This window comes from Chinchilla lanigera, unplaced genomic scaffold (assembly GCF_000276665.1).
Source record: "Chinchilla lanigera isolate Chin_1 unplaced genomic scaffold, ChiLan1.0 scaffold00187, whole genome shotgun sequence".
NCBI lineage: Eukaryota > Metazoa > Chordata > Mammalia > Rodentia > Chinchillidae > Chinchilla > Chinchilla lanigera.
Window position 1 is genome coordinate 551,853 of NW_004955588.1, and position 14,902 is coordinate 566,754.

Below are 14,902 nucleotides of genomic sequence, written 5' to 3' on the forward strand. Positions count from 1 at the left end.
AATTTAGCCCCTCCCTGCCTTTCCAGCCTCACCTCCTGACGCACCATCCTATTTCAGCACCATTCCCCTGTCACCCAATTCTCTGTCATGCCTCTAGATTTTTCCTTCTTCTTAGAACTTTACTTTCTGTCTGGCAAAATTCTAGTTTCATAGGAGGGTTGGGGAGGTAGCTCAGTGGCACAATGCCTGTCTGGCAAGCACAAGGTCCTGAGTTTGATTCCTAGTACCAAAAAAAAAAAAAAAAATTGATAGATCTAATTTCATAGGATACTGAAGTCTTCCTAAACACTATTAGTCTCCTCTTTTCAACAGTTTCCATAACCATGGGAATCATACCTCCTCGATTCTCTGGAATAGTTCCAATCTCAAATAGTCTATAGTATTGTCCGGACAGTGCCCATTTTAAAAATTCTTAAAACGTAGTTGTTACTGGGCATTGTGATGCATTCCTGTAATCCCAGCATTTGGGAGGCTGAGGCAGGAGGATTGTTGTGAGTTCAAGGCCAGCCTGGGCTACAAAGTGAGCTCAAGGCCAGCCTGAACTGCACAGTGAGACCTTGTCTCAAAAAGACAAAAAAAAAAAAAAACCCACAAAGGCTAAAAAACCCATCCTCTTATTTTTATCTCTGTGTTGCTTTTGCCAGTGCTAGTCCCTTCATTCTGACTTTAGGAGCTATTCTAAGATGAAGGAAACTTTTTCCCTCTAACACTGAACTGTGGCCTCAGCCCCTCCAAAATGCTTTAAAAATGCTGTGTGTGTGCACTCACATATACTCGTCTGAATGTGTGGCCCTATTTTTTTAAAGCTTTTTTTTTGGTACCAGGAATCAAACTCACGACTTTGTGCTTGCCGGGCAGGTGTTGTGCCATGGAGCTATACCCCCAGCTCCCCCGACCTTTTTTTTTAACTTTTTAAGATAGGGTTTTGTTATGGAGTTCAGGTTGGCCTCGAGTTCACTTTGTAGCCCAGGCTGGCCTTGAACTTGCAATGATCCTCCTGCCTCAGTTTCCTGAGTGCTGGGATTACAGGCATGCACCACTATGCCTGGCTGTGTGGCCCTATTTTGAGGTCACTAGATTGCCTTCCTTCCCAAAGTATGTATTGGTGAACTCCCTTTTCTGTTTCCTTGGGGGCACCAAGCCAACATGTCCCGCTCTGCCTCTGCTTCCACACCCTGCCACGTCACCCTACTTCTGCTATGCCAGGAATGTTACTAGGGAAGAGTGGCTCTATGACTCAGAGGGCACCTCAGGGATTGAGTAGGAGTGGCAGCAGAAAAAAGATTAATGGGTAAAAGATGGGAGATACCTGCTTCTTTTTTTTTTTTTTGTCCTTCTGGTACTGGGAATCGAACTCATGACCTTGTGCTTGCCAGGCAGACACTGTGCCGCTGAGCTAAATCCCCAGCCCCTTTTTTGTCTTTTTGAGACAGGGCCTCACTATGTAGTTTAGGTTGGCCTCGAGCTCACTTTGTAGCCCAGGCTGGTCTCGAACTCGCAAGGATCCTCCTGCCTCAGCCTCCCTAGTGCTGGGATTGCAGGCGTGTGCCACCATGCCCCGATACCTGCTTCTTAAACATCCCTAATTCCACTTTTTGAATTTTGCCTTCAACTGTTCATATATTTAGAAGACACATTTAGTTGACCAGAATTGACTCCTACTCTTTCCCAGGTACTATATACTAGATGCTTGAGATATAAAAAGAGAGAAGGTGTAATCTTTGCTCCGAAGAGTTTGGTCTTATGAGGCAAGCAGGTAAACAGACTGGCATAATACAAGGAGGCAGGTGTAATATCTGTCATTATTCTGGTATATAGGGTAGAAGCAAAGACACCCCCCCCCAAAAAAAGCTACAAAACAGGGATTTCTTCTTTCAGGAAGGGTGAAATCAAATTCGCAGATAAGATCGTGGGGAGAGGATTCCCTTATTTGATTGCTTTAGTCATTCTGGGATTTATTAGACTAGTTCCAATTTTGAAATCAGAAACAGCTTTTTCTCTACACAAGCTGATTTTTAAAGTGACTCAGGAAATGATAGCAACTGCATGCTTTTTCTGGAAACAAGGATAATTTATTCAACAAATATTTTTTATTGAATACTTATGCACCACATCCCTGACTTACACTGTCTAGTTCCTGTACTGTTTAGCTGAATGGAGGTTATACGTGCAGGGAATCATGAAACACTTTATCACTATACTGTTTGACTGTTCTGAAACTACAAATGGTAAATCCAAACGGGTGGAAGTTTGTCTACCTTCCTACCCAAAGGAGGCCAAATAATCCAGCAGGGGGCAGCAAGGCAACAATTATTTTAGATCTTCATGCGAGCCGGGCAGAAAGCTGAAGTAAATGAGAAGGGGGATGTTATATAAACTGTCAGGTATTAGGTTTCCTTTGGAGGGCCCGGGAGTCATCTGGATAGAGGGAAATCAGGCCACTTTGGGGGTTACAAAACCGAGGATTCCCCCCAATTCTCCTTCATTTATTCATTCATGCACAAATGATTGTTCGCAGCTACTCTGTACAGTGAGAAGAGGAGCTGAGGATATGCGTGAACCAAACACAGTCAGAGCTCTCCAGAAGCCTTAATTAGCTTAAGATAGACAGATCTTCAGATCCCTACCAAGGTTCACAACCCAGAATTCTGTGTTAAAACTGAGCAGAGATAATTGGACTAGAATAGGAGAAATTTCTCCATGCTCTTTGAAGCACAGGTAATTGATAGCTGGAAGCCAAGGACTTTGTATCTTGGTAAGGTTGTAAGAAATTGTTTGAGTGCCTTTCGCGGTCCTTTTTTCTCTTTTTCATGCGGTGTTGAGAACAGACCCCAGGGGAGCTCTATCACTGAGCTACAACCTCAGCTCTTTTATTATTTATTTTGAGACAGTCTCACTAAATTGTTCAGACTGGCTTCGAACACGCGATATTCCTGCCTCAGCCTCTCAAGTAGTAGGGTTTACAGATGTGCGCCACTGGGCTCTTTTGACAGGTCGTTGTTGATTCATTTACCAAATATTTACCGATGCGAGATGTAGTAGCGTGCGCCTGAAATCCCAACGTTCTGGGAGGCTAAGGCGGAGAACTGCGAGTTCGAGCCCAGCCTGGGTAATTTAGGGAGACCTTGTCTATAAAAAAGGACTGGGGGCTGTAGCTCAGTGCGAAGACCTGGGGGGGGGGGTTAATCTCCAGTAGCAAAACCAAAGCCAAAAACCCAAATCAAATATTTACTGAAACTATACCTAGCATATGCCTCACACTGGGTTTGACACAGCCAGATCTATATATTTTTTTTTTTTTTTGGCTTTTCTCCGGTACCGGGAACCAAACTCACGACCTTGCACTTGCCAGGCAGGCGCTTTTGCCGCTGAGCTAAATCCCCAGCCCCCAGACAGGTCTATTTTTAACGTCGTTTGGAGGAAGGTAAGACAAACCTGAAAGGGGCTGGGAAGAATTCTTGGTGGCATGTAATTTTTAATTTTTATTTATTTATCTACTTTTGTCTTTTTGAGACAGGGTCTCGCGATGCAGTTCAGGCTGGCCTTGAGCTCACTTTGTAGCCCAGGCTGGCCTCAAATTCTCCATGATCCTCCTGCCTCAGCCTCCCGAGTGCTGGGATTACAGACGTGCCCCACCATGCCTGGCGACGTGATTTTTATAGTAGTCGACTGTGTAAGGTCTCTGAATTGACATTAGCGCTTCTGTCCGGAGTTTTTTCTCGGACTGTGAATTTGAGAAGACCAGCCTCTGTACCCTGAATCCGAACTCAGAGCTCTCTAAACCCAGTCTTTCTTAAGAGCCGAAACGAGGTTGACCCCACTGAGCCACCGTAGGGGTGGGTGTACACTGACAGCGGCGCGTTTGTCTTCCTGCAGTGGATTCGCCAGCGCGTCAGTGACCTGCATCACGTGACCATCAGTAGCCTTCTGATTGGCTTTGTTGTTCTTCCCTTCCCAATAGAGAGGATGGAACGCCGAGAAGGTCCGACGCATGCGCACTATTGGATTTTCCTTGGCTACCCAGAGCGGAGCGGTGGGGTTGAGCGATAAACAGGCTGTGGCTAAGGAGGCGGAGAAGGAGGAGGAGGAGAACGAGGGGGAGGGGGGACGGCTTCTCCCGGACTGTGCATGCCTCCGTTTTCCTTTAGGTGTGGTTTGGTCCGGACGCGGAGTCCCGGCCGCCAACTTGAGCCTAGTCCCTTGTGAAAGGGGAAAGTATCCCCGGCGGAGAGCGGTCAGCGTTGCGGAGGGGGTGCGAGACGGGAGTTAGATATACCCCCATGCTGGTCGAGTGGTGCGGCCCTGAGCTGGTCCCGGAGCCCTCCAGACGCGTCTGAGAGAGGCCCTGGAGGGGGCGGAAAGTTGGTCCGCAGAACGCCGGCTCTGTGAAGGGACGTGGGGAAGATTCGATTCTGAGAAGAGGAAGAGCCCGACTGAAAGAGAGGCCGCTGAGGGGGAGGGGGCTGCCAAGATGGCGTCGGCCTCCTCTGGGCCGTCGGCGGTCGGATTTTCATCTTTGGATCCCGGGGTCCCGGGGCCGACCTCTGGTAAGCCAGGCGGGGCGGGGGCAGCGGGCCGGGGGTGACTGTTCGATGGGAGGAAGAGGGAGGCCTGGTGGGCACCTGTGGCTGGGAATGTCCGAGGGGTTCCGGCGAGGAGCACAGAGAGGGCTGGGCTTCCGTATGGGGATCTCGGAGCGGGCGGGGGAGTGAGCGTAGGGTGGGTTTGATTGAGAAGAGGGTTTGATTGCCGAAAATGTTGTCTTCGAGGAAACCGGATTGAGGACTTTGACAGGGCGGGATTAAGAAGTACAAGGAGGCTTGATAGGTAGAGAGACACTCCACAGTGAGAGGCAGGTAGGGTCCAAGTTGGTCGTGCAGTGAATTGGATGAAGATGGTTACGAGATCATGGACTAAAGGCACTGAAGAGCTCTGTGACGCCTTTGATTGCTGGGGAGCTAGGGAACCGTGAGTTTTGTTAGGAGTCGGGTTATCGTGGTGGTCTTTTCTCGGCAGAGGCTCCCCCACTGCGTCATTCCTTCTCTTCGCCCCGCCCCCAACGCGAGGGGGCGCCGGTGCACTCGCGCACTTTCTCAAGGTAACTCGGTGACTCTCCTTTCTGGACTACCTAACTTGGGGAAAGAATGTAGTTTTTTTGTTTGTTTTGGTTTTGTGGAGTGGATATTGAACCCAGAGCCTCAGTCATGCTAGGCAAGCCCCTTACAGAGCTGAGCTACTTCCTCAGTCCCTAGGAATGGGAGGTTTTGAAAAGAGCTTCAGGGATGTGCGAAATTAGGGTCAAAAGATTCTTAAACGGAGGAGATGCAGTGTAGTCTTGTGTTGGAGTAGAGCCTGAGGAAAGTAATGTTTGGCGTTAGGCTGTAGGAGGAAAGATAGGTGGCAGGTAGCTGAGTGCTTTGGGGCAGTATTGCCTAATAGGAAATGAACTGGAGAAATGCTTAGGAGGTGTCAGGGTGTTGGAACTTGGAGAATGGAGGCAATATAGAGGCTGCAGAGCGGTTAGAAACTAATGAAGATTAAGGGAGGTCTGAGGAGGCTCAGAAGAAAAGTAACAGATTGTGTGTGGGAGGGAAAATGTGTGTATGGGGGGGAGTGAGTCAGAAGCTGTTCTAGAGCATCTGTCAGAAATGTCTGGTAATCGCTGGGTCTGGTGGCGCACTCCTGTAATCCCAGCGCTTGGGAGACTGAGGCAGGAGGATCGTTGCAAGTTCAAGACCAGCCTGGGCTACATAGGGAGTTCAAAGCCAACCTGAATGATATAGCCACAGCCTGTCTCAAAAAACAAAACACCAAAAAGCAAAACAAAAAGTGTCTCGGGTTCTACAGTGATTGTTGCCTCTATACCCAACAGTAGAGGCTGCCTGATGCTGGATGCTTTCCTTGGAATTTTGGCCTTTCTTTAAGCCTGGCATCCTTGACTTTTTTTTTTTTAAACTGGGTATCAAAGCCAGGGTTGCTCTACCACTGAGCTATATCTCTGGCCCCCTTTTGAATTTTTTTCTTTAGTTTTGAGATAGTCTCAGTAAGTTGCTTAGGCGGATGGGACTTAAACTTGTGATCTTTTTGTTTTAGCCTCCCAGAGTGATGGGACTGCAGGTATAGGACACCAGGATACCAAAGATTGAACCCAAAATGTTTGCACTGAGCTATGTCTCCGAACCTTTTTTGTTTGTTTTGAGACAGGCTTACTGTGCAGTTCAGGCTGGCCTTGAACTCCTGACCATCCTCCTGCCTCAGCCTCCCATTGCTGGGATTACAGACGTGTGTCACCACGCCCGGCTTAATGTATTTGAATTTGGAGGAGGCAGTTATAGATGAATCCCAGCCCTGTAGTCCCAGCCCTTGGGAGGCTGAAGCAGGAGAATGGCCTTGAGTTCAAAACCAGAGGAGCTGCATAATGAGTTTAAGGCCAGCCTGAATTACATAGTAAGACCTTGTCTCAAAACAACAACAAAAGGGCTGGGGATGTAGCTAGTGGCACAGCATCTGCCTGGCAAGCACAAGGTCCTGAGTTTGATTCAACAACAACCAACCAACCAAACAACAATAACCCGTCAACAATGAATGTTATTTTACAATAGCCGTCATCAGAGCTTGTTCTTATACTTTGGTTGTTAATAAAAGATGATGCATAGCACATGCCTATAATCCCAGCATTCAGGAGGCTAAGGCAGGAAGATTGCTTTAGTTCAAGGCCAGCTTGAACTGCATAGTGAGACCCTATCTCAAAAAGATAAAAAAAAAAGAAAAAAAAAAGTGATGGAGTTTGCCATCTAGTCTCAGCTGTTTGATATGTGAAGAAAATTTATTCTTTTCCTTTCTTCCCCATTTTCATTGTTTGGACAATGCCATCACTTATTACTAATGAAAATAGTTCTGATGAGGTGCTGTTGACAGTTACCATCTGTCACATCAGTGCTTAGAGAGCCTGTTTCCCTGTCTCTACTTTAACTTTTTAAATTTTGGGGGGGGTATCAGGAATCAACCTTGTGCTTGCCAGGCAGGCAGGTGTTTATGCCACTGAGCTATATCCCCAGCCTCTACTTTAACTTTTTATGGTCCACCAGGAACTTGAAATTCATGTCACTGAGTCCTCTTTTTAAAGAGGAAAGACTTTCTGTTTTAGAGTCTTGAAGTAGTTAGGTTTACTTTTAATTTTTTTTGTTTGTTTTGAAAGGTTTTCGTTAAGTAGTTCATGCTGTTCTTGAACTCACTATGTAGCCTGAGATGGCATGGAATTTACGGTGATCCTTCTGCTTCAGCCTCCCAAGTGCTGGTATTACAGGCATACGCCAATAGGCCTGGCTCTATTTTTTTTTGTTTAATTTTGAGACAAGGTCTCACTGAATCACTAGGCTGGGCGTAAACTTGCAAACTTGTGATACTCTTGTCTCAGCCTTGCAGAGTGCTGAAGTTACGGGCTTTTTATTAGGAGCACGAATGATTTTTTTTTTGGTTTTTCTCCGGTACCAGGAACCGAACTCACGACCTTGCGCTTGCCAGGCAGGCGCTTTTTGCCGCTGAGCTAAATCCCCAGCCCCAAGCACAAATGATTTTGGGCCAACTGTACAGCTCCTTTCCTGGCTTTATATGTGTATGATTTTTTTTTCTTTTTTTTTTTGAAATAAGAGTTTCATTATGTAATTCAGACTTCAGGCTGTCCTTGAACTCACTAGGTACCCCAAGCAGGCCTTGAACTTGAGGCAGTCCTCCTGCCTCAGCCTCCCCAGTATGGTGGGCTTACAGGTGTGTGCCACCCCTGGCTTTTTTTTTTCCTTTTAACTGCTGAAAGAAACCTCAAAATGCACGGGGTCAGAAGCCTTTTTGATTGGAAGACCTATTTAGTGTGCCAGCCTGCTAAGCCTTTGGTTCTGGTGGTTTCATTCTTCCTAGGACAGTCCCACCTGGAAGCTGGAGTAATCTGGTAACTCCAGTGGTCAGAGTTCATGGGTGTCTTTTTGGGGGGCCTATGTTCTTTTTATATGGCTGTAAGTTATTTGTGGACTGATTTTTGTCCTTAATTTTTCTACTCTGGTGAAAATTAAAGCTATTTAGAACACTTTATTGGAGTTCAGAATTGAAATTTGGGGAAATGTCAGCATATCATTAGATATCAGCATATCATCAAATATCACTTTGATAATTCTTAAGTAGGGAGTTTTCTGTTTGCTTTAAGAGTTTTTGACTCCCTCCTCCATTTTTATTTTATTAGTACATGTTTATCTTACGTAATGATTACATTTGTTGTGAGGTGCTGATACATACATGTATATAACACATCTTTTTTTTTTGGTCTTTTTGAGACAGGATCTCTGTACTCAGTTCAGGCTGACCTTGACCTCACTTTGTAGCCCAGGTTGGTCTCGAACTCACAGCGATCCCCTGCCTCAGCCTCCTGAGTGCTGGGATTACAGGCGTGTGCCACCACTCCTGGCCACATCTTAAATTGTGTGTGTGTGTATGTGTGTGTGTGTGTGTGTGTACGGGGAATCAAACTCAGGATCTTTCGCTTGCCAGGCAGGTGCGTGTGCCACAGAGCTACATCCCCGGCCTTTAACTATTTTTATGTACCCTTCCCTGCCTCCTTCTTTTTCTTATTAGTACATTGTACCAGAAAACTGACATCAGTATGCCTTTGTTTGTTTGTTTTGAAACAAGGTCTCACTGTGTAGTCCAGGCTGGCCTTGAACTCACTATGCAACCTAGGCTGGCCTTGAACTCATAGCAGTCCTCTTGCTTCAGCCTCCATACAAGCATGTACCACCCACATGCTTGGCTTGTTTCTTTTGAGACAGGTTGCCAGGCTGACCTCATACTCGGCTCAAGCAATCCTCCTATCTCAGTCTGATAGTAGCTAGAGTTACAGCTGTGCACAACCATGTCTAGCTTTTCAGTGTCTTTTTTTTTTTTTTTTTTTGACACAGAGTCTCCTTATGTAATTCATTCTGGCCTTGAACTCACTGTGTAGCCCACGCTGGCCCCCAATTTGCTGTAATCCTGCCTCAGCCTCTTGAGTGCTAGGATTGCAGGCATGTGTCACCACGCAACTCAGTGTCATTGTTTTTAATTAAATATTTCTGCCATCTTTGTTCAAGCCCAGTGTTAGGTATAATTAACTAGTCTTATAGGTATCTAGTATTCTGAGGTTGATTAGTAATGTGTACTTACAAGTTAGCTTTTTTTTTTTTTGGTGTTTTTAAGACAAGGTCTCGCTATGCAGTTGAGGCTGGCCATGAGCTCACTTTGTAACCCAGGCTGGCCTTGAACTCCCAACCATCCTCCTGCGTGCTGGGGTTATAGGTGTGTGCCACCACCCCCTGCACAAGTTAGCTTTGAATATCAAATTAACCTGGTTGGTGCCGCACACTGTAATTCCAGGGAGGCTGAGACAGAAGGTCCTGTTAGTGAGAGCCTATCTCAAAAAATACCCTTTGTGTCAGCCTGATCACCTTCATCATAGTGTTCCCCCCTCTAGGTGTGCAAGCTGCACTCCTTTCTTGTTTTTCTTACTCTCCTTTGCTAAAGGACCAGCCTGATCCTTGTCAGCTTCTTACCATTTTTTCTTGGCTAATTAAAGCTTTTTCGTGTCCCCCTCCCAAAAAAAAACATAAAACAAGAGTATCAAAATAATATGTTTTACTTGCTGATGTCTGTGGACTCTTCTGGATTGATAGGAAACTCTTCTGATTAAAACCTTTGCCTAAGGGGCTGGGGATTTAGCTCAGCAGCACAGCGTCTGCCTGGCAAGCGTGAGGTGGTGAATTCGATCCCCGGTACCGGAAAACAAAAACAAAAACAAAAACAAAAAAACAAAACCTTTGCTTAAACATGTATTACTTAATAGCTATTAAATATTTTATTAGCTTGTTTTTGCTTGATAATATAATAGAAACTATAACTTGTGCAGTGAACATCAGAGATAACACCAGACTATAGGCAGAACTGGGGAGAGGGAAGGTGGTTATTTTATCCTTTAAGCTGGATGTTTTCTCTCCTGGAAATTTACAGTATTTTTACTTAAGGGCAACAAGCAGACCAAAATGATTAGTTTCTTTTTTTTATCTTTGTACTGGGTTTATGTTCTTGACTAAGGGTAAAGTGTATTTCAGGAAGTGTGCTGTTTCCTGATAACCAGGTAGAGGGAAATCAGTTGTTCTGTGCTCTAAACACAACCCAGAAATAAGTCCCAATGACATTGCCTTATGCTTTCTGCATCTCACTTCTCCACTATTTCCCATCAGAAGAGAGCATTGTTAGCTTTCTAAATCTGTGTTCATCCTGTTTTCTTCCTCCCTCTTGTGACTTTTTATTCATTTACTCTCTTCTATTTAAAGTGAGTTGTTGCTGTTGTACTGGGGATTGAACCCAGGACTTTTGCACTAAGCAAAACTTGTGATCACCCAAACTTGTGATCCTTCCCTTAGTATGCTGGTACAGGTATGTGTGACCTCACCCAGTTTAAAATGAACTCTTTCCTCAATCCCTACATCTTTTTTTTTTCTTTAATTCTGTCTCCATTCATTTTTCCTTCTCTTCCTGTGAAATTCTAGTCTTAATTTATAATAGCTGCATGTAATATGTAATAATTTATAAATATCTGGTTCCTGGATTCTCCCTGTTGGAATTTGAAGACCTTGGCAAAAGAAGAGGAAGGATCCTTGCAGGAGGTTCAATATATCTTAGTTTGCTTTGCATACTTAACAACATTTAACCGAAAATAAGTAGCATCCAAAGAATCAGTGATGAAGGCTGGGTAAGGTGAGGTGAGCGAAGGAAGTTGTGGGGCAAGAATGGGAGGAGGTTTTCAGTACACCTAACTGTTAGAGTAGTCGTGTTAACTTTGCTCTGCACAGTGTAGTCAGCTTCACGTTCTTACTGACAAGAACATGTGTAAAAGACCAGAGCCAGGCTTGGTGGTTCACTCCTGTAATCTCAGCAGTCTGGGAGGTTGAGACAGGAAATTGCAAGTTTGAGTCCAGCCTGGACAGTTCAGCAACTTAGTGAGACTCTGTATTAAAAAATAAAAAAGGGCTAGCATTGTAAGTCAGTGCGGAGGCCCTGGATTCAATCCCCAGTAACACACACACACACACACACACACACACACACACACACACACACACACACACACACACCACACACACACACGATACCTGGTGGTAGAGAAGTACTTGGCTATATTTCTGATTTCTTTGTCCGAAGGGATTGCCTTGAGGTACATTAGTGCATCGTTGGCACAAATAATGCTTATGATGAGATCGCTTAAGTTAAGCCTTCTCTGCTAAAATATGTGCAGAGCAATTAGAATTTGAATTTGCTACTATAGCAAGCAACATTCATTGTTCTTTCAAGATTTGGATATAGAATTGGGAGGTAGTTGCTGGGTGTGGTGGCACATGCCTATGATCTCAGCACTTGGGAGGCTGAGACAGGAGGATCTCTACCAGTTCAAGGCTGGCCTGGGCTACATAGTGAGCTCAAGACCAACCTGAACTACATAGGGAGACCCTGTCTCAAAAAACAAACAAAAAATTAGAAGGTGGTAATTTGCCAGAAATCTCAAATGCCTCTTGGCTATGGGTTGCTTATTGAGAAGACCCAGGGTCTTTGTCTTTTGGGAATGGGAGCAGGGTCTCACTATGTAGCACAGGTTGCCTTTGAATTTGAGGTGATCCTCTTGCCTCAGCCTTCCCAGTGCTGGGATTACAGGTGTGCACTATCACACCTGGCAAGGCCGGGGTCTTTTAAGGAATGACTTGGATATTTTTCATAATTTTTAATTTTTTCATAATTTCCAGCAAAGTCTTGGTACCACAGCCTGAGACCCATATGGAACTGGAAGCAAAAATTCTGTGTTACTTTATTTCTGTCTAGGTACTTTATTTCTGTCTCTCTGTCTTGCTTGCTTTCTCTCTTTTTTTTTTTTTTTTTTTTTTTTTTTTTTTTTGTGGTACAGGGGATTGAACCCAGGGTTCAGGAGTGCTAGGCAAGCATTCTGTCATTGCCCCACATCCCCAGCCCCAGAATTATTTTAATTTAACTTAGCTGAAGGGAGATTGTTACCAGTGGCACAGATGTTGTGTGAAGGGTGTGTTAATACAGGTGAATCTTAAGGGGTTAATAGCTCATTCCTTGCTACAGATTTTTTTTTTTTCTTGCTGTAGATCTTAATGAGATGACACCCTGATCAACTGTTGAGCATCTATTCTAGGCCAGTGATGGCAAACCTTTTAGAGCTGTCAAGGATACAAGTAGCCTGCTAGAGGTTTGCGACTATTGTCCGAGGCTTATCCGTTTTTTTTGGTCTTTTTGAGACACGGTCTCACTATGTATGGAGTTCAGACTGGGCTTGAGCTCACTTTGTAGCCCAGGCTGGTCTCGAACTCTCAACCATCCTCCTGCCTCAGCCTCCCAAGTGCTGGGATTATAGGTGTGTGCCACCATGCCCGGCCCAAGGCTTATCCTTAACTTTTTTTTTTTTTTTTTGTCTTTTTGAGACAGGGTCTGGCTATGCAGTTCAGGCTGGCCTTGAGCTCACTTTGTAGCCTGGTTTGGCCTTGAACTTGCAAGGATCTTGCTGCCTCAGCTTCCTGAGTTCTGGGATTACAGGCGTGGGCCACCATGCCTAGCTTATTTAACTTTCTTTTTCCCAGAAGATTCTTAGGAAAAATTGGCACTTGTGAGGAAACAAAATATAGCTCTTCTCAGAGCTGTGATTTCCTTTTAATTGGCTTGGTTGGGAGGATGTTGAGGGTGTACTGATGGTAGAGGTTTTTTTTTTTTAAACATTGTTGATTACAGTTGAGTTGCCTGCCCTGCAGTACTTCTTAGGAGGCAGGCTGACATTTTAGACACATTCATGAGTATTTTTATTTGGAGAACATATTGTTCCTCCCACCTGCAGGGGTATAGTTAGAATGGTTTTCAGTCTTCCGAGTTAACTAGAACCAGAGAGATTGTTTCAGATAGTTCAGAAAGCAATTAGGTTGATTCCCTGTCCTCCAGCCTCCCCTGCCTTTTTTTGAGACAGGGTCTCACTGTATAGTTCAGGCTAACTGTGAACTTACTATGTAACCCAGGCTGAGCCCATGGAAATCCTGCCTCAGCTTCCCAAGTGCTGGGATTATAGGTGTGTGCCACTACACACAGCTACCCACCCCATTTAAAAAATCTATTTAAGAAAATTTTTTCCCCTGTCCATCCCATTTTTTCAGACAGGGTCTTGGTATACAGTCCAGGCTGGCCTCAAGTTCCTGATCCTCCTGCCTTGGTATCCCTAATGCTGGTGTTGCAGGTGTGTACTATGCCAGGCTTGTTTTTGTTTTGCTGTATGAGGTTTCGCTTTTTTTTTTTTTTTTTTTTTTTTTAATACTGTGGTTGAATCTAGGGCCTTTGCACTGAGCTACATCCCTAGTCCTTGTTATTTTTAATTTTGAGACAGAGTCTCACTAAATTGCCCAGGCCTGGCTGGAACTTGTGATCCTCTTGCCTCAGTCTCTCTGAGTGCTGAAAGCACAGGTGTGGGCTACTACTCTTGACTTTGTAAATTTTAAAAAAATCTCTGGCATTCAACTTAATAACCAAGAGTCCCTAAAGACAAGTACTTTGTACATGTTTCTTTCTTTTCTTTTCTTGGTTTTTTTCCGGTACTGGGAATCGAACTCATGATCTTGCCCTTGCCAGGCAGGCGCTGTGCCTCTGAGCTAAATCCCCAGCTCAAGGGAAGTACTTTGCTTCCAAAAAGTCCCCTCATCTCTTTGTGCTTGATGTCGGAATTATTGACACATTTATGTAGCAGTGTTGGTAGGTCACTGAGTTTGATCTCTGGGAGTGCCTCGGCACCTGTTAAGGCAAGACTACAATTGTCTGAGGAATGCATATCCGGTTAGCCTCTGGTGTCCCCAAATTATATGTGTACTTCAAGCATTAATGTTAGTCACTGACAGCCTCTTAGTTTTTCATCTGGTGATGATGTCATCTCTCTGACGGAAATGCTTCTGCACTGAAAGTATAGGGCGAGGCTGTGCTATTAGGCCCACTGTGTTTTGTTCAACATGCTTGAGGAGAAGTAAGCCCAACTCATTTTAGAGCTATTTAATGTCTGAAGATATCTTTAAATTGTCTCAGTTAAGTCTAGGTAATTTTTCTCCGCAAAGTTTGCCCTTTTCACACTCTCAAGATTATATTGAAGTTATTTTTCTTTTCTAATTCTTCTCAATAGGGAATTTCACTATCCATTGGCTCAGTAGTAGCAAACAAATGCATGGAGAATTACAGGGTGTTCTGCCAAGTGACTGGAAACCAGCCCTTACCACTATCTTTTTTAGTACAAATGCAAGATAGAGTGGTACAAGGACCAGAATAAAAGGCTTCCCTAAGACCTGGTACAGACTGGTCAGAAAGAAATTTTTGTGACATTGATGACTCAATTTTGATGACTCAACTTTGTATTTTATTTATTTATTTTTGAGACAGTGATCTCACCATGTAGTTCAGGCTGGCCTCGAACTCACTGTTTGGTCCAGGCTGGCCTTCAACTCATGATAGTCCACCTGCCTCACCCTTCTGAATGCTGGTATTACAAGCATGGGCCACCACACCTGGCTTCAGTTTTGTATTTTAGTGAAAATTGACTGGATTGTCCCCGCTTTGGCTCTTGTCTGGCTGGTTTGAGTGTTTTGTAATTATTTAGTAACATGGATGATTCCACAGCATATTTTCTTTTTTTTCCTTTCTTTCTCTTTTATTTATTTATTTATTTATTTTTTTGGTCTTTTTTTGAGACAGGGTCTTGCTGTGCAGTTCAGGCTGGCCTTGAGCTCACTTTGTAGCCCAGGCTGGTCTCAAACTCGCAACGACCCTCCTGCCTCAGCCTCCCAAG

The 14,902-nt window shown here is 44.6% G+C and overlaps 1 protein-coding gene across 5 annotated transcripts in view; it reads left to right on the forward strand.

Annotated features, from left to right (window-relative positions):
* The first annotated feature begins 3,965 nt into the window (after positions 1 to 3,965).
* Pip5k1a (phosphatidylinositol-4-phosphate 5-kinase, type I, alpha) overlaps positions 3,966 to 14,902 on the forward strand; it is a 49,642-nt gene continuing 38,705 nt past the window's right edge. For 3 of the 5 annotated variants that reach the window (XR_001232530.1, XM_013509928.1, XM_013509929.1), the window contains exon 1: positions 3,968 to 4,547. Coding sequence is in view for 4 of the 5 variants with exons in the window: in XM_013509928.1 (XP_013365382.1) it covers positions 4,472 to 4,547 (76 nt within the window). In the remaining variant the exon portion in view is untranslated. Of the gene's footprint in view, positions 4,548 to 14,902 lie in introns of all 5 variants that reach the window. The other 2 variants (XM_013509930.1, XM_013509927.1) reach the window with 2 other exon arrangements.